At 40.2% G+C, this 20,314-nt stretch overlaps 1 protein-coding gene across 1 annotated transcript in view; it reads left to right on the top strand.

Moving 5' to 3' along the window:
* Nucleotides 1-7,445: 7,445 nt before the first annotated feature.
* Nucleotides 7,446-20,314, top strand: part of LOC124002878 (egl nine homolog 1-like) — a 44,720-nt gene continuing 31,851 nt past the window's right edge. Inside the window, exon 1 of the mRNA XM_046310665.1 lies at nucleotides 7,446-8,514. Coding sequence (XP_046166621.1) covers nucleotides 7,723-8,514 — 792 coding nt within the window. The 5' untranslated portion in view covers nucleotides 7,446-7,722. The remainder of the gene's footprint in view (nucleotides 8,515-20,314) is intronic.

Below are 20,314 nucleotides of genomic sequence, written 5' to 3'. Positions count from 1 at the left end.
TACAGGCCCAATAGCCACAGGAAGGAGTTTTTAGCACTTGGATCTATTTTTACTGCGGCAATTAACATCAAAGAATGTGATATCTCTCCATTCTTTGGCCACAGTCTGACACGTAGCTTCGTCGAATGTTGGATGGCTCCTTTCAACGCTGCTGCTATCACTTGGCCTGTCTCCATCTGTTGCAAGAGCATACCTCCACGACACAGATAGTAGGGAGATTGTGGTGTGAGAGAGGAAGGGAGAGGGAGATATAAAAAGAGAGAGAGAGAGTGTGTGTGTGTGTGTGTGTGTGTGTGTGTGTGTGTGTGTGTGTGTGTGTGTGTGTGTGTGTGTGTGTGTGTGTGTGTGTGTGTGTGTGTGTGTGTGTGTGTGTGTGTGTGTGTGTGTGTGTGTGTGTGTGTGTGTGTGTGTGTGTGTGTGTGTGTGACGCTTCTCCTCTTCATCTGTGGAGGAGTAGGAAGGATCGGACCAATATGCAGCGTGGTAAGTGTCCATGTTAATTTATTGGAACTGAACACACAAAATAAAATAACAAAGTGAATGAAAGAACCGAAACAGTCAGGTGAGACAACACACGAAACAGAAAACAACTACCCACAACTCAAGGGTGAAAACAGGCTGCCTAAGTATGGTACTCAATCAGAGACATTGATTGACAGCTGCCTCTGATTGGGAACCATACCAGGCCAAACACATAGACATACAAACATAGAACAAAACATAGAATGCCCACCCCAACTCACGCCCTGACCAACCTAAAATAGAGACATACAAAAGGAACTAAGGTCAGGACGTGACTGTGTGTGTGTGTGTGTGTGTGTGTGTGTGTGTGTGTGTGTGTGTGTGTGTGTGTGTGTGTGTGTGTGTGTGTGTGTGTGTGTGTGTGTGTGTGTGTGTGTGTGTGTGTGTGTGTGTGTGTGTGTGTGTGTGTGTGTGTGAAACCTTCTTGGGAAAACCTTCTTATAACCTTGTAATTATGTTATTTCATAACCACAATAGAAAGACTATACAGATTATACTGTATAGGAAATGTATCAGAGGAGTTTGGGGTTGGGGTCAATTCCAGGAAGTAAACTGAAAGTCCAACCCTCCCACCTTATAGGAGGCAATGAGGAAATTTGAATTGATATTAGAGAATTTACTTTTTGTATTGACTGAATTGATGAATGATATTATTCATGTTTAGAAGCGTGTTTAAGACGTAATTTCTGGGACATATAACATTTGAATAATGTGTCCTAATTAACAGTTTTATTTCATAAAGACCATGTTTTTGGGCCATCTTTCCATCATACATGTGTTTATGTAGTTTTGTTATGAAATTACTGTATATTGAGTTACCACAGCTTAATTGGTTTAAAGTGTGTTGAGTTGTTGCAACTTAATAGGTTTAGTGCAATCAGTTTCCTTAAGCCATTTGAGTAGCAAGTTTTCATGTTCAAGTGAGCTTGTGAGGACAGACGCTGAGAGATGAAAAGCAAGTGCATGGAGTTAATATTTAATAAATAACAAAACAGGGACAGCGTCTGGACAATGGGAACAAAACAACCTTAATGCAGACACAGGGAAAAAAACTTAGGAAGTGACAGATATAGGGGAGGCAATCAATAAGGTAATAGAGTTCAGGTGAGTCCCATGAAGCGCTGATGCACGTAATGATGGTGACAGGTGTGCGTAATGATGCGAAGCCTGGCGCCATCGAGCACCAGAGAGGAGGAGCAGGAGCATGTGTGACAGGGCTTAAACTCATTTGTGTGTTAGCTTCACTCAAAAGTGACTTCACTCAAAAGTGTTATGTTACAATAACATAGTATATTTAAGTAAGGTCGACAACATTTCAGTACACTTCACTTAATTATTCAGGTAAAGTCAACACCACTGTGTACACGATTGTGTAATTTGGGGCGGCAGGTATCCTAGTTGTTTGAGCGTTGGGTCAGTAACCAAAATGTTGCTAGATCGAATCCTCGAGATGACGAGGTAAAAATCTGTCGTTCTGCCCCTGAACAAGGCAGCTAACCCACTGTTCCTAGGCCGTCAGTGTAAATAAGAATTTGTTCTTAACTGACTTGCCTATAGTTAAATAAATAAATGTTACATTTACGTTCATTATTTAAGTACGGTTAACAAGAATAGTATAGCTAGTATAGCTCTATGGCCTGAAACATTGCTGACTTTTGTCTACCTTATGACAACCTTATGTCTACCTTATGACTTACGACAGGGTTAGTTATGTCTAGCTTATGACAAGTTGTTATGTTTACCTTGTGACAGAGAGGTGCCTGGCAGTGCCCATGGTTGTGTGATTCGTGGGACCGTCTGGTTTATTTAAGGTGACGAGGAGAAAGGGAAGAGAGAGAGAGAGAGAGAGAGAGAGAGAGAGAGAGAGAGAGAGAGAGAGAGAGAGAGAGAGAGAGAGAGAGAGAGAGAGAGAGAGAGAGAGAGAGAGAGAGAGAGAGAGAGAGAGAGAGAGAGAGAGAGAGAGAGAGAGAGAGAGAGAGAGAAAAGACAGCACACCTGACTTCCTCCACAATAAACAGTTGGGATCCATCCCAAATAGCACCCTATTTCCTATGTAGTGCTTTGGCTTTGGGCCATAGGGCTCTGGTCAAAAAGTGCACTAGATAGGGAAGAATATAGGGTACCATTTCAGACGCAACCTCGAAAATGAGCTGGCGTGGTAGGCGGCCAAGAATATCAAAAACCCACATCGACAAAACCTCAACAAGACACCGGGTCCCTTGTTTTCCATGGGAGCGGTGAACCGCATAAGCGACACAAAAATGAGGACAAAACAGAGACGGTTAAATAGTATATTAATGACCTCCGTTTTTTGCGGCATCTTCTAAAAGGGGTTGGTAAATTGTGATACCCTCTAATGGAGGTGGTAATAGAGCCGCCATGTAGATAGGGGCAGGAATTTATATCTGGTATGCATCTGACTAAAAAAAACACGGCTCTTATCACTTTGGGTCGACTGGGCCTTTCTTAGCGAGACAATACATCATAGACTGAGAGATGTGGGAGTTTATGTGGGTCATGAATGTGCTGTTGCTTGAGTACTCTCTCCATGTTCTCTTTAAATGCTTACACCCTTCTACTGTGAAGGTATGGCTTAGTCAAATCCCCTATGTGAGAATAATGGATAAATTGCAAAGATTTAAGGATATCTTGGACTATTTATCCATAAATTGCTGTGTTCATTCTATCCAATCATTGATTATGATTTTGACTCTGCCTCCATAATGAGCTGGTGTTGTGCACTTTTCATTCAGAACACTGCAAAAGGTCACTTTCACACAGCTGTTTTGCATATACGTGCATCGGATAGGTAAACACAGCTGCGGGCCAAAACTGGCAATGCCAATACTGTGACGCTTCCAACACCACGTGTGGGTTCAGGTCTACCCGCAGGTGCCAACGTCAGTACCGCCATGGCAGGGCCTAACAAAGCATTCAGTGTTGGGGCGAGCAAAGTCGCTGCCGCCGTCAGATTGAGCAGAAAGGAGAAGGTAAGTTATTTCCAAACATACCCTGTGACCCAGTGACAATGTTGTTGAGTCATTGTATATGTGGCAGTAAAGTGGGCCATATAAGCAACTGAGGAGATGACAGTCAGGCTGGCCATGAAGTGAATATAATAGGCCTACCTACTATCCAAACATGCAGTACCAGTCAAAAGTTTGGATACACCTACTCATTCAAGGGTTTTTCTTTATTTTTTAAAACTATTTTCTACATTGTAGAATAACAGTGAAGGCATCAAAAATATGAAATAACACATACAGAATCATGTAGTTAACAAAAAAGTTATTTTAAAAAATGTAAAAATATTTTATAGTTGAGATTCTTCAAAGTAGCCACCCTTTGGCTTGATGAGAGCTTTGCACACTCTTGGCATTCTCTCAACCAGCTTCAACTGGAATGTTTCTCAAACAGTATTGAGCACTTGTTGGCTGCTTTTCCTTCACTCTGCAGGCCAACTCATCCCAAACCATCTCAATTGGGTTGAGGTCGGGTGATTGTGGAAGCCAGGTCACCTGATGCAGCACTCCATCACTCTCCTTCATGGTCAAATAGCCCTTACACAGCCTGGAGGTGCATTTTGGGTCATTGTCCTGTTGAAAAACAAATGATAGTCCCACTAAGCCCAAACCACATGGGATGGCGTATCACTGCAGAATGCTGTGGTAGCCATGCTGGTTAAGTGTGCCTTGAATTCTAAATAAATCACAGACAGTGTCACCAACAAAGCACCCCCACACCTTCACACCTCCTCCTCCATGCTTCACGGTGAGAACCACACATCATCCGTGGAACCAAAAATCTCAAATTTGGCTTCATCAGACCAAAGGACAGATTTCCACCCGTCTAATGTCCATTGCTGGTGCTTCTTGGCTCAAGCAAGTCTCTTCTTCTTAGTGGTTTCTTTGCAGCAATTCGACCATGAAGGCCTGATTCACACAGTCTCCGCTGAACAGTTGATGTTGAGATGTGTCTGTTACTTGAACTCTGTGAAGCATTTATTTGGGCTGCAATCAGGGGTGCAGTTATTCTAATGAATTCATCCTCTGCAGCAGAGGTAACTCTGGGTCTTCCTTTCCTGGCGATCCTCATGAGAGCCAGTTTCATCATAGCGCATGATGGTTTTTGTGACTGCACTTGAAGAACCTTTCAAAGTTCTTGACATTTCCCGGATTGACTGACTTCCATGTCTTAAAGTAATGATGCTGTTGTTTCTCTTTGCTTATTTGAGCTGTTCTTGCCATAATATGGACTTGGTCTTTTACCAAATAGAGCTATCTTCTGTATACCACCCCTATCTTGTCACAAGACAACAGATTGGCTCAAACACATTAAAATTAAAGACATTCCACAAATTAACTTTAACAAGGCACAACTGTTAACTGAAATGCATTCCAGGTGACTACCTCATGAAGCTGATTAAGAGAATGCCAAGAGTGTGCAAAGCTGTCATCAATGCAAAGGATGGCTACTTTGAAGAATCTCAAATATAAAATATATTTTGATTTGTTTAACACATTTTTTGGTTAGTACATGATTCCATATGTGTTATTTCATGGTTTTGATGTATTCACTATTATTCTACAATGTAGAAAATCGTAAAAATAAAGAAAAACCCTTGAATGAGCAGGTGTTTCCAAACTTTTGACTGGTACTGTATAACAGGGTATTTCAGAATTCAGAGGCGAGATAGTGTATTATAAGGATGTTATAACTACGTATGAGTTGTTATGACAGTTTACAGCAAGTGTCTTAATGAACTACAAGGGTAGGCCTATCATAAAGCATAATAAATGCATGTGCTTCACATAGAAAGTTACTCAAAGTCGTTGTGAAGATAGCCTCCCTTCTTAGCTTATCTAAGATAGCGTTAGCAGGAAAAGTTCCAGCAACCCAACTGTTACTCAGACAGACCTTATCAAAGCACTTTTCATATCAGGGATAATTACGCCCCAGATGTAGCCACTGAGAGATGTTAATGGTTACTGTGCAAACAACAACCACTATAAAGACTTTCCCTGTGGGAGAACATAACATCTTAACCTTTAGGTTTTACAATGTATAATTCAAGTTAAAATTCTACAGTGTTCAAAAGTAGTCAACTGTATTAGTGTTGATTTTCAATTCTTTACAGTTACTGAAACTCCCTGAAAGCTAACACTAATAGTGTTAAATGTAACACTAAAAAGTGTTTATATTGTTCCACACTACACAGAGGTAGCTAACACCGTGTGTTATTTAACAACATCTACACTTTCTTTGCTGTGAGATAACCGCCACAATGTTGGGCTGTCGATCAATTTAGAAAAGTTGATCAAAAGCATATTTGTTTTAAAGAAAGCTTGAATTGTTGGGAAAGGGCCAGTGGTCAAGTCAGCTTAGATGGAAAAGCAATTCCCTCTGGACTGTAATCTAAAATTAACTTCAAGATAACTACAGTAAAAAGCAGTTGGAAAAAGCCCCTAATGTTCCCTTCAAAAACATGGCAGACAATATGTCTGTCCCAGACCAATTCTCTACCTCTCTCTAAGATAGCAATGGGAAATAATAATACTTGGGTATTTTTTTTTGCCATATCCAAGGGTGGCATGTCATAATCAGTGCGTTGGCACACTTCATGTGGTGGCTGAGTTGGCTTGGTAACACTTTCTAGTGTTATAATTTACAATAAGTATATCATAAGGCATTATGCAATTTTAAGGTATGCGTGCCTCATAGAAAGTGTTACCAAATGTTTCTACTTGGCGATTTGTGTTGTTGTTGTTTTATACTACATTTTTATCCCTCTGATTATACAGCAAAATGGGTATTATCACTATCCAAATATGTTTGTTGTTGTTGATATTTTAACCATATTTTATTTGAATTGCATGCTCAACATTTTAAATGCCCCAACACCCTTTTATTCCAAAGTTGAGCATTATATTTTTGCCTTTAGCAATGATACACTTCCAATTCATGGTTTATTATAACCTGGAGACAGTAAGGTTGCAGGTTGGTCTTCCTTGATTTTACAATGAAACACATTCATGTCTTCCTCTTCAGGAGAGGTGAAGGTCGAGTGTTATATGTGGTCCTCCTCTCTAAAAGGACTGAAGCCAACTGTGTACGTGCAGCCGCTCCAACAGTTCCTGTACGAGTGCCAGTATTTACCAAGCAGGTGTTCAACTCGGTTTAATATTAATCCTCATTTATTATATGCTGCTGGTGTAGTGGAATTTGTGGGTAAAGGAACACGACCTTTCGTCAGTATCTGTTTTCAGTGAATGAGTCAAACATCAATGGGTAGTGAATTGCTGTCAACAGTTTTGATAAGGTGTTGCTGTTTATTATCATTACAGTCCAGGTATTTCTGGTTTATGATATAGGATATATATTTCTGATTATTATGATATTATATTTATAATGTTGCATCATATGTTTAAAATCAACTCTGAATATATAGTTGTTTTAATGTTAGGTTAAAGTCACTCTTCATCCTAGTATAAAAGTAAATTTGATGAATGACAGCATATATGGATGAGTGTCCAAAATAGGCTAATTTCATATTGCAAATTAACAAAGCTTCATTGCGGGTCAAAACTCATTTCCAATTAATTATGAAAAGAACATTGGGGATATCAAATCATGAAATGTACCTAAGGACTTCATAACACATTCATAATTTAGGAACACATTTATAAGAAGTAAACATAACATGCTGATGTAAACAACCACTTTAACTGAAACTGAAAATATAAAATAATGAGTGGTTATAGCTTATTAATAACGATCTGAATGACAAAAACAACAGCGAATTGGAAAAAACGGCACGCTTTGTTTCTACCTTTGAATGGGCCTTGCCCCCCTCAGCCGTTGGCCCTGCCCTCGTTATGCTGACGTCAGGGGTTGGGTTACTTTGGACTACGTGTGGAGTGAAGTTGAGGGGGGGTGGGGTACGGTGCGTCGGCGCCATGCGACTCGACCACAACGACACACTGAAAACGAGAGTCAGGCAATTGGTTGTCGTGCTCAAACAGTATTTTATCTATTACCAAACCCAAAAGGAGGGCAATTCACCACGTGATTAAATAATTTAGCTGGGATGCCGCCGCTCTCCAATTTCGTTTTGTATTGTTTTAGGAGTCTTCCAAAACTTACACGGTAGCAGCGCGTCAAAAGAGCTAGGTTTAAAGGGGTGCTCGCTCTGCCTTAAGCATGGAGACGGAGAGCGCGAAGGAAAGCGCCGTCGTGACCGATTTGGACAGGGACCAGCAGTATTGTGAGCTTTGTGGAAAGATGGAAAACCTGCTTAAATGTGGACGATGTCGGAACTCGTTCTACTGTAGTAAAGAACACCAGAAATCGGACTGGAAGAAGCACAAGCAGTTTTGCAAAGAGGCCGAAAAACCTCAGTGTCAGCCGCAGCCCGAATCAACACAACAGCCCGCACGGACTGCGAAAGGAGGGCAAGGCAAGCGGTTCAAAAAGAAAAGCACCGAGCAACAGAATGACACAGCTTCTCAGAGCACCACAAACACTGGACGTTCAAATCCGCCTGCAGATGGCGAAAGAAATAAATATTTGATCACTTCGGCAACTCGCTCGGGTAGTGTGTCTGACAGCAAGCAGACTGGGGAAGGAATTAAGCTCAGCTATAAGACCAACGGACAAACGATGTCCCCCCCGGAAAAACTGGCTATGAACTATATCGTTCCATGTATGAATAAGCACGGCATCTGTGTTGTTGACAATTTCCTTGGAGAAGAGACTGGACTGAGTATTTTGGAAGATGTGAGAGCCCTCCACAAGACTGGTAAATTTACTGACGGACAGTTGGTTAGTCAAAGAAGCGACTCCACTAAAGATATACGAGGAGACAAAATAACTTGGACTGAAGGAAGAGAGCCTGGTTGCGAGAAGATAGCCTTTCTCATGAGTCGCATGGACGACCTGGTCCGACACTGTAATGGTAAACTGGGAAACTACAAAATAAATGGAAGGACGAAAGTAAGTAAACACTGAAAGTGAGTTACACATTATTATTAGATGTTAACATATTGAAATAGTTATTTATCCTCTCCAGTTAGGACTATTTAAAAGTTATGACTTAAACATTTGTTTTTGCAGCAACATAATCGTAATATTGAAAACAGGAATCAAATATTTAAAAAAAATGTGTAATAATATGAATATGGTATCATATGAATTATACTATTATAAGAATATATAATACATAATCTTATAATAACATATGCCTATTCTTAATATAATAATTAATAAGAGTAGGCCTATACAGTGCATTTGGAAAATACCCCTTGATTTTGTCCCCCACATTTTATGTTAAACAATTTAATCAATTTTAGAATGTCTTTCTCTCCTCAATCTACACACAGTACACCATAATGACATAGCAAAAATGTTTTTATAAAATTTAGCAAATGTATTTTTTTTTTAAACATCACATTTTACGTAGTTTTTATTTAATCTTAGCTAAATCAGTTAAGAACAAATTCTTATTTACAATGACGACGCTGGGCCAATTGTGCACCGCCCTATGGAACTCCCAATCACGACCGTTGTGATCCAGCCTGGATTCCAACCAGGGTGTCTGTAGTGACACCTCTAGCCCTGAGATGCAGTGCCTTAGAACGCTGCACCACTCGGGAGCCCAGTAATTCAGACCCTTTACTCAGTACTTTGTTGAAGCACCTTTGGCAGCGATTACAGCCTCGAGTCTTCTTGGGTATGACCCTACAAGCTTGGCACACCTGTATTTGGGGAGTTTCTCTCATTCTTTTCTGCAGATACTCTCAAGCTCCTGTCAGGTTGGATGGGGAGCATCGCTACACAGCTACTTTCAGGTCTCTCCATAAATATTCGATTGGATTCAAGTCCAGGCTCAGGCTGTGCCACTCAAGGACATTCAGAGACTTGGCTGTGTGCTTAGGGTTGTTGTCCTGTTGGAAGGTGAACCTTCACCCCAGTCTGAGGTCCTGAGCCCCCTGGAACAGGTTTTCATCAGGGATCTCTGTACTTTGCTCTGTTCATCTTTCCCTTGATCCTGCCTTTTGGCAAACTCCTTAAAGGCCTGATTGGTGGAGTGCTGCAGAGAGGATTGTCTTTCTGGAATGTTCTCCCATCTCCACAGAGGAACTATTGTGTTCTCTCAGAATGACCATCAGGATCTTGGTCACCTCCCTGACCAAGGCCCTACTAACCCGATTGCTCAGTTTGGCTGGGCGGCCAGCTCTAGGGAAGGTTCTTGGTGGTTCCAAACATCTTCCATTTAAGAATGATGGAGGCCACTGTGTTCTTGGGGACCTTCAGTGCCTTTCCAAATCATGTCTAATCAATTGAATTTACCACAGGGGGACTCCAATGAAGTTGTAGAAACATCTCAAGGATGATCAATGGAAACAGGATGCACCATAGCTCAATTTCAGGTCTCATAGCAAAGGGTCTGAATACTTATGTAAATAAAGTATATTTATTTTTAATTAGCAAACATTTCTAAAAACCTGTTTTCACTTGGTCATTATGGGGTATTGTGTGTAGATTGATGAAGAAAAACATGAATTTCATACATTTTAGAATAAGGCTGTAACATAACAAAATGTGAAAAAAAGTCTAGGGGTTTGAATACGTTTCGCATGCACTGTATGAACAAGAATACGAAAGTATTGTAGCGAATTCTGAAAGTAGCCCTGATATGACTAGAACCGTAGTCTGCAGCTGTGAGGCTTGTTGGACGTACTGCTAAATTCTTTCAGCGACATTGGAGCCAGTTTATGGTAGAGAAATTAACATTAAATTCTATGGCAACAGCTCTGGTGAACATTCTTGCAGTCGGCATGCCAATTGTCCCCAGCACAAGGTGCACCTGTGTAATGATCATGCTTGTTTAATCAGCTTCTCACCTGTCAGGTGGATGGATTATCTTGGCAAAGGAGATATGCTCACTGACAGGGATGTAAACAAATTTGTGCACAACACTTTGTATGGAACATCTCTGGATTTTTTTTATTTCAGCTCATGAAACATGGGCCAATATATGCGTAAACGCGTTCATATACTTTTTCCAGTGTAAATAGTAAAGTACAGACCCCCCCCCCCCCCCCAAAAAAAAGTAATTTCACTTAAGTACTGTACACCACTACTTGAAACAAAGCAGAATCAGTGTTACTCACAATAAAATGACTTGATGCTTGTTAAATTGTTAAATTAATTAAATATTAGTCTTAGTAAATGTAGCTGTTACTACGATATGCTACTTTCCATATGCTAGGATATTTTAGTTACAGGACAAAAAAAACTGAGAGAACTGGGTATTCCCTATTACTGAGGAGTTCAGATTCTCTTTCCTTCCACCACCACCTCCCTTTTTTTGTAGGGATAATAGAGCTCTGTAGTCCTAACATGGGTTTTTCAGTATATTTATGAGGAAAGTGGTGGCGGGTGCAAGATTTGATCCCATGCAGTTATTGGCCATGTGTGCTTAGTAGACTACTGTGCCACTGTGCCACACACCCTAACAACCTCTCACTCTTAACACTAGAACCGCTGGGCTTTGAGGGACCCCCCTTCAAACTAATGAGAAGACATTCTGGCTGCAACGTTCTAACAGTGTAATTTATACATTTCATATATGCTATCGCAAACATATATTATTTGGTTGTGTTTATGAAGGCCTTGGGTAACATTAGAATAGAATAGTTATTTTATTTAAAATCAAACATTTTCATTAGTTTATAACAGAAAACACCCAAATAAACATGATGCTATATGTAAAAACAGAAAACACCCAAATTCAAGTGTTAAATCAATTTTTTTCTTGGATTGCCACTGTTACAACAGTGAAACAGAAAGGATATGTGTTCGAACACAGTAACAGCTTCTGTTTATAATGACAACATTAATAGCCCAACCACCAAGACACACGGTCAGCAAGACGTGTGGTCAGATGATGAAAACATCAGTAGCCTAAACATCAGTATAAGCACCAAGTGGCCTTGATAAATAGTGAAAAATCATAACAAAAGCAATAATGGCATTATAATGAATGTGTCTATGACAGCAGTCAAAAATAGATTATTATTGTCAGCTCGTGCTCACATTGTGTGTCTCTTCACGCAATGGCACAAATCTTCGTAACTTTCACTTGCTTGGCACACTAATGTAAAGTGCAGTCGGAAAGTATTCAGACCCTTTGACTTTTTCCACATTTTTGTTACTTTACAGGCTTATTCTAAAATATATATATTTAAAAATTCTAGACATTTTTGCAAATGTATTAAAAATATAAAGATACCTTATTTACATAAGTATTCAAACCCTTTGCTATGAGACTCAATTCAGTTCAGGTGCATCCTGTTTCCGTTGATCGTCCTTGAGATGTTTCTACAACTTGATTGGAGTCCACCTGTGGTAAATTCAATTGATTGGACATGATTTGGAAAGGCACACACCTGTCTATATAAGTAAAAAACCAAGAAATGAGTTCGAATGAATTGTCCGTAGAGCTCAGAGACAGCATTGTGTCGAGGCATAGATCTGGTGGACGGGGTACCAAAAAATGGCTGCAGCATTGAAGGTCCCCAAGAACACAGTGGCCTCCATCCCTCCAATACATTTTTATAGAAAGTTTGCAAAAATAGATAAGATAATGCTGCCATGGAAAGGCAAATACCTTTCTATTTGTGGAAAAATCACCACGATTAACTATTTAGTCATGTCCCAGTTTACCTATTTGTTTATGGTCTTGCCTACACCTAATGAAGTTTTTTTTATTAAATGGAGAGAGAAAAAAAAATCCATTTTATTTGGAACGGCAAGCCAGAAAATAATTCAAACGGGCCTATTTATATAATGAATATGAATTCGAAGGACAGAAATGAATAAATATTAAAGCATTAGACCTCTCACTAAAGGCTTCAGTCATACAAAAGTTATACTTAAATCCAAATTAGTAACAATGTCTCGGTTCAAGAAAGGCCTTTTCCCCTTTGTTCTGATTACAGCCTCACTTTCAGATATTTGAAAAGGAAATAATCTCCCAAATATTGCTATTTTCAAACCACCATATAAAGTTGGTTGCAATTTAAATTTTATCCACCAGAAAAGACAGAACAAATAATACAACAAATACTGGTTAAACTCAAATATACTAATTGGTAAACTTGGTAAATTATATCATAAATACGACTGGTAGAGTTATGTTATACATACTTTTTTCTGGGTGTTCGCCAGCTCATGTTTTTATTCATATATGCAGCTATGTAAATTTCTGCTCGACCCAAAATTACAACCAACTAATTGCAGCATTACCACAAAAATGTAAGAGGAAAGCAGAAAGGGGAAAGAGTAAGTATCTTGTCTGTCGGCCCTGCACTAAAGACCATAATTGGTTAAAGAAAATAGTGATAAATAAAAAAGTATACCAGTTTCATTTAATGACCAAAAAATTGGCAGCCGTGCCATATAGACTGCAAAGTAGATGGGAAGAGATTTTTCCATGGCACATGGTTTATGAACTGATATGCAAAATGAGGCCGGATTCAAAACGTATATATTTTTCCATTTAAATTATTATACAACATTCTTGCAATCAATAGAATGTTATTTATATGGGGGATACAACTTTCCCAGCTCTGCAGATGTTTGCTGTGAAGAGGCAGAATCATTAGATCATTTGTTTTGGTACTGTCCATATGTAGCTTGTTTTTGGTCATAGATCCAGGAATGGCTGAAGATTTGCAATATTTACCTGGAGCTAACGCTGCAGATAGCACTACTGTGCGATCTGAAAAGTCATAGTCAATCGATCAATAATATAATAATACTTTTAGCAAAAAAAATATTTACAATCGGTAGAAACAATGAGAATAGAAAGGTTCAGAACTTTCATGAAACATCACAGCGCGGTTGAAAAATATATGGCAAATTGAAATCCAATAAGGATGGTGATAAGAGATGGATGGGAGGTTTTGAATCAAATCAAACTTTATTTGTCACATACACATGGTTAGCAGATGTTAATGCGAGTGTAGCGAAATGCTTGTGCTTCTAGTTCCGACAATGCAGTAATAACCAACAAGTAATCTAACTAACAATTCCAAAACTACTGGCTTATACACAGTGTAAGGGGATAAAGAATATGTACATAAAGATATATGAATGAGTGATGGTACAGAGCAGCATAGGCAAGATACAGTAGATGGTATCGAGTATAGTATATACATATGAGATGAGTATGTAATGTATGAGTATATTTATTATATTTTATTATATTATGTAAACAAAGTGGCATAGTTAAAGTGGCTAGTGATACATGTATTACATAAGGATGCAGTAGATGATATAGAGTACAGTATATACGTATGCATATGAGATGAATAATGTAGGGTATGTAACATTATATAAGGTAGCATTGTTTAAAGTGGCTAGTGATATATTTTTACATCAATTCCCATTATTAAAGTGGCTGGAGTTGAGTCAGTGTCAGTGTGTTGGCAGCAGCCACTCAATGTTAGTGGTAGCTGTTTAACAGTCTGATGGCCTTGAGATAGAAGCTGTTTTTCAGTCTCTCGGTCCCAGCTTTGATGCACCTGTACTGACCTCGCCTTCTGGATGATAGCGGGGTGAACAGGCAGTGGCTCGAGTGGTTGTTGTCCTTGATGATATTTATGGCCTTCCTGTAACATCGGGTGGTGTAGGTGTCCTGGAGGGCAGGTTGTTTGCCCCTGGTGATGCGTTGTGCAGACCTCACTACCCTCTGGAGAGCCTTACGGTTGTGGGCGGAGCAGTTGCCGTACCAGGCGGTGATACAGCCCGACAGGATGCTCTCGATTGTGCATCTGTGGAAGTTTGTGAGTGCTTTTGGTGACAAGCCAAATTTCTTCAGCCTCCTGAGGTTGAAGAGGCGCTGCTGCGCCTTCTTCACGATGCTGTCTGTGTGAGTGGACCAATTCAGTTTGTCTGTGATGTGTATGCCGAGGAACTTAAAACTTGCTACCCTCTCCACTACTGTTCCATCGATGTGGATGGGGGGGTGTTCCCTCTGCTGTTTCCTGAAGTCCACAATCATCTCCTTAGTTTTGTTGACGTTGAGTGTGAGGTTATTTTCCTGACACCACATTCCGAGGGCCCTCACCTCCTCCCTGTAGTCCGTCTCGTCGTTGTTGGTAATCAAGCCTACCACTGTTGTGTTGTCCGCAAACTTGATGATTGAGTTGGAGGCGTGCGTGGCCACGCAGTCGTGGGTGAACAGGGAGTACAGGAGAGGGCTCAGAACGCACCCTTGTGGGGCCCCAGTGTTGAGGATCAGCGGGGTGGAGATGTTGTTGCCTACCCTCACCACCTGGGGGCGGCCCGTCAGGAAGTCCAGTACCCAGTTGCACAGGGCGGGGTCGAGACCCAGGAGCTGAAGGTTGGGACTAATAACAACAAGATAACCAATGTAAAACATACTGTGCCCATAAAACGAATATAGGTTGAGAACTTTTTTTAAAGAGCACAGTTTGAGAGATATGGCAAATAAAATGTGCATCAGAAATAGATGGAAGAGGTTGAGGGTAGAGGAAGGACTGGAGTAAAAACAAACAAAATATAAATATTGTAAAATAGACTGGCCATAAAATGTATATAATATGTATAAGATGGAAAAACAGGCGAGTGTTGTTGTTCACTTGTTTGCACCAATTGTGGGAGGGGTAGTAGGGTAATAAAGGGGAAAATGTATATAAAACATGTGTAGTGTGTGGGTGGGTGTATTTTAAAAAATTATATGGGGGATTGGAAATTATGCACTGACGTACAATTGATGGAAGCTACAATCTATCAGCAAAAAAATACCAACTATTTGGCCCAAATGACAAGCGTCACGCCTGGAGGAAACCTGGCACCATTCCTACGGTGAAGCATGGTGGCGGCATCATGCTGTGGGGATGTTTTGCAGCGGCAGGGAGATTAGTCAGGATCGTGGGAAAGATGAACTTAGCAAAATACAGAGAGATCCTTGTTGAAAACCTGCTTCAGAGCGCTCAGAACATCAGATTGGTGCGAAGATTCACCTTCCAACAGGATGACAACCCTAAGCACACAGCCAAGACAATTCAGGAGTGGCTTTGGTTAAAATTTCTGAATGTCCTTGAGAGGCCCGGACTTGAACCCGATCTAACATCTCCAGAGAGACCTAATAATAGCTGTGCAGCGACGCTCCCCATCCAACCTGACAGAGCTGGAGAAAAGAATGTGTGAAACTCGCCAAATACAAGTGTGCCTAGCTTGTAGCGTCATACCCAAGCAGACTCGATGCTGTAATTGCTGCCAAAGGTGCTTCAACAAAGTTTCTTTATTTTTACTATTTTCTACATTGTAGAATAACAGTGAAGACATCAAAACTATGAAATAACACATATGGAGTAATGTAGTAACCAAAAAATATATTTTTTGAGATTCTTCAAAGTAACCACCCTTTGCCTTGATGACAGCATTGCACACTCTTGGCATTCTATCAACCAACTTTGTGAGGTAGTCAGTTTGAATGCATTTCAATTAACAGGTGTGCCACGTTAAAAGTTAATTTGTGGAATTTCTTTCCTTCTTAATGCTTTTGAGCCAATCAGTTGTGTTGTGACAAGGTAGGGGTGGTAGACTATAGCCATATTTGGTAAAATGGAAAATATGGTTATTCTACAATGTAGAAAATAGTAAATATTAAGAAAAACCCATGAATGAGTAGGTGTGTCCAAACTTTTGACTGGTACTGTATTAAAGTTTATAAAAAACATGTTTTTGCTTTGTCATTATGGGGTATTGTGTGTAGATTGATGAGGGAACAAATAATTTATTCAATTTTAGAATGTCTGTAACGTAACAAAATGTGGAAAAAGTCAAGTGGTCTGAATACTTTCCGAATGCACCGCACCTTTGTTTGGTTGTAATGCATAAGTCTTCGGTTCTCTCTTTGTTGTGTCCCCGTCGTCTTGTCATTCTTCAGCCATATTGTGGAGTACAATGGCTGTGCAAGTGCCTTATTTTGCACAGAGGGAGGGATCTCCCACCTCACTTTGTTCACGGTTCCTGCCAATGACAGTGGAGTAAAAACATTGTCCATGGTGACATAGCTCCCCTTGCCAACCCTGATATAGTGTACATGCCATTTTGTCGATTATAATTAGAACAGATCAATACAATAGAATGGCCCATCCTGTTCTTCATTCACAATTGGCGGTTACATAATTATGCATCTTTCACTTGCTCATCAACCCATTCATACCCTTTTACCCCTAATCATACTTCATTTATTTAATCTGTTTTTATATGTGTGAAATTAGTTCCGGTATAGTTCAGGTTTAGCTCCGAGGCAATTATTGGGGTGATTATCAGCTGGGCACTGCACTTTCAACTGTCGTGAAAAGGAGGGCCAATGGGGAATAACCATTCACTCCAGTTCTGTTTGTGATAATACGATTCTAACATCGACAGTGTGTTATATATACTTATTTAGGAAAAGTCAAGAACGGAGGGGCGATGGGCATGACTTAAAAAATGGCAGAATAATACAAATGAAATTCATGGGAAGTCAAAAGTGTTAATCCTAAAACCGATAGAAAGGATTCAGCGATGGCTTGCCACTGACAAACAAGATTATATATTAATCTGGGAATGACGGCCAATCGCTCATGTCCAACTAACGGCGAGGATGCGGTAGACACCTGTGGGTGATGGTCGACCACTGACGGTGTTGGACTGATTGTCGGTTCCGAAACGTCCCCTACTTTATGACTGAGTTCCTGCCCGACTTTATCGCTAGCGTCCCACCTCGTCAACAGCCAGTGAAACTGCAGGTCGCCAAATTCAAAACAGAAATCCCATAATTAAAATTCCTCAAACATACAAGTATTTTACACCATTTTGAAGATACACTTGTTGTAAATCCAGCCACAGTGTCCGATTTCAAAAAGGCTTTACGACGAAAGCACTCCAAACGATTATGTTAGGTCAGAGCCAAGTCACAGAAAAACCTAGTTATTTCTCCAGCCACAGAGAGGAGTCACAAAAAGCAGAAATAGAGAGAAAATGTATCACTAACCTTTGATGATCTTCATCAGATGACACTCATAGGACTTCATGTTACACAATACATGTATGTTTTGTTCGAAAAAGTTTATATTTATATCCAAAAATCTGAGTTTACATTGGCGCATTATGTAGCTCAGTTGGTAGAGCATGGCGCTTGTAACGCCAGGGTAGTGGGTTCGATCCCCCGGGACCACCCATACGTAGAATGTATGCACACATGACTGTAAGTCGCTTTGGATAAAAGCGTCTGCTAAATGGCATATATTATTATATTATTATATTATGTTCAGTAGTTCCAAAACATCCGGTGATTTTGCAGAGAGCCACATCAATTTACAGAAATACTCATAATAAACATTGCTAAAAGATACAACTGTTATGCATGGAATTTTAGATCCACTTCTCCTTAATGCAACCGCTGTGTCAGATTTCAAAAAAACTTTACGGAAAAAGTACACAATCAAAACTCATGAGGCGCGAGCACTAGGTCCAGACAAAAAATTATATTACAGTTCGTAGAAACATGTCAAACGAAGTATAGAATCAATCTTTAGGATGTTTTTATCATAAATCTTCAATAATGTTCCAACCGGAGAATTCCTTTGTCTGTAGAAATGCAACGGAACGCAAGCTAACTCTCACGTGACCAGCTTATGGCACTCTGGCAGACCTCTGACTCATTCAGCTCCCATTCCCCCCTCCTTCACAGTAGAAGCCTCAAAAAAAGGTTCTAAAGACTGTTGGCATCTAGTGGAAGCCGTAGGAAGTGTAATATGACCCCATAGACACTGTATATTTAATAGGCAATGACTTGGAAAAACTACAAACTCAGATTTCCCACTTCCTGGTTGGATTTTCTTCTCAGGTTTTTGCCTGCCATGTGAGTTCTGTTATACTCACAGACATCATTCAAACAGTTTTAGAAACTTCAGAGTGTTTCTATCCAAATCTACGAATTATATGCATATTCTATTATGGCGGAGTAGTAGGCAGTTTAATTTGGGCACGCTTTTCATCCAAAATTCCCAATGCTGCCCCCTACCCTAGAGAAGTTAAAAATATAAGCTAAAGAAGTAATTAGTTAAGATTAATTAATAATTAGTTAAGATTGAACACATGTGGACTTGATTTAAGTTTCACACGATCTGAGTATATATACACCTGTTTTGAAAGGCCCCAGAGTCTGCAACACCAATAAGCAAGGGTTACCAAACAAACAGCACTATGACGACCAAGGAGGTCTCCAAACAGGTCAGGGACAAAGTTGTGGAGAAGTACAGACCAGGGTTGGGTTATAAAAAAATATCAGAAACTTTGAACATTGCATAGAGCACCATTAAATCCATGATTAAAAATGTTGAAAAATATGGCACAACAACAAACCTACTAAGAGAGGGCCGCCCACCAAACCTCACGGACCAGGCAAAGAGGGCTTTAATCAGAGCTACAACAAAGAGACCAAAGATAACCCTGAAGGAGCTCCACAGCGGAGATTGGAGTGTCTGACCATAGGACCACTTTAAGCTGTTCACTCCACAGAGCTGGGCTTTACAGAAGAGTGGCCAGAAAAAAATCCATTGCTAAAAGAAAGAAATAAGCAAACACATTTGGTGTTCGCCAAAAGTCATGTGGGAGACACCCCAAACATATGGAAGAAGGTACTCTGGTCAGATGAGACTAACATTTTGCATTTTGGCCATCAAGGAAACCGCTATGTCTGGTGCAAACCCAACACCTCTCATCACCCCGAAAACATCATCCCTACAGTGAAGCATGGTGGTGGCAGCATCATGCTTTGGGATGTTTTTCATCAGCAGGGACTGGGAAACTGGTCGGAATTGAAGGAATGATGGATGGCTGTTTCAGTCTTCCAGAGATTTGAGATTGGGATGGAGGTTCACCTTCCAGCAGGACAATGACCCTAAGCATACTGCTAAAGCAACACTCAAGTGGTTTAAGGGGAAACATTTAAATGTCTTGGAATGGCCTAGTCAAAGTCCAGACCTCAATCCAATTGAGAATCTGTGGTATGACTTAATGATTGCTGTACACCAGCAGAACCCATCCAACTTGAAGGAGCCGGAACATTTTTGCCTTGATGAAAGGGCAAAAATCCCAGTGGCTAGATGTGCTAAGCTTATAGAGACATACCCCAAGAGACTTGCAGCTGTATTTGCTGCAAAAAGGTGGCTCTACAAAGTATTGACTTTGGAGGGGTGAATAGTTATATCTAGTTTTTTTTCACAATTCAAAATGTTTTGCGTCTTCAAAGTGGTAGGCATGTCGTGTAAATCAAATGATACAAACCCCACAAAAATCCATTTTAATTCCAGGTTGTAAGACAATAAAATAGGAAAAATGCCAAGAGGGTCACAGTATAGCCACGCAACCGTTGGTACACATCTAGTCGTGAGATCAGTCTTCACCCCTCCACCAGACAGAACTGTACTAGGGTTACAATACAGTACTGTGTTATTCATCCAGTCTATCCACACACACCAGCTGAATCATGCTGCTAGTATGCAATCATTAAGCCTAATCTCTTGACAAACGTTGAAGTCTTAACCATTCTATGTACAGTGTTGGTGTGTACTGTTAACCGGTTGACCGGTGATGCAAAATAATTCAATGCAAAGCTATTCGAATACCTTTGACTGAGCTGTATGGAGAGCAATGCAAGCGTAATTGCTGCCCTGCTCATGTCCCCTTGACTTTCGGGTTTGTG

This window comes from Oncorhynchus gorbuscha, linkage group LG18 (genome assembly GCF_021184085.1).
Source record: "Oncorhynchus gorbuscha isolate QuinsamMale2020 ecotype Even-year linkage group LG18, OgorEven_v1.0, whole genome shotgun sequence".
Taxonomy (NCBI): Eukaryota; Metazoa; Chordata; class Actinopteri; order Salmoniformes; family Salmonidae; genus Oncorhynchus; species Oncorhynchus gorbuscha.
This window is presented reverse-complemented; position numbering and strand designations above follow the sequence as displayed.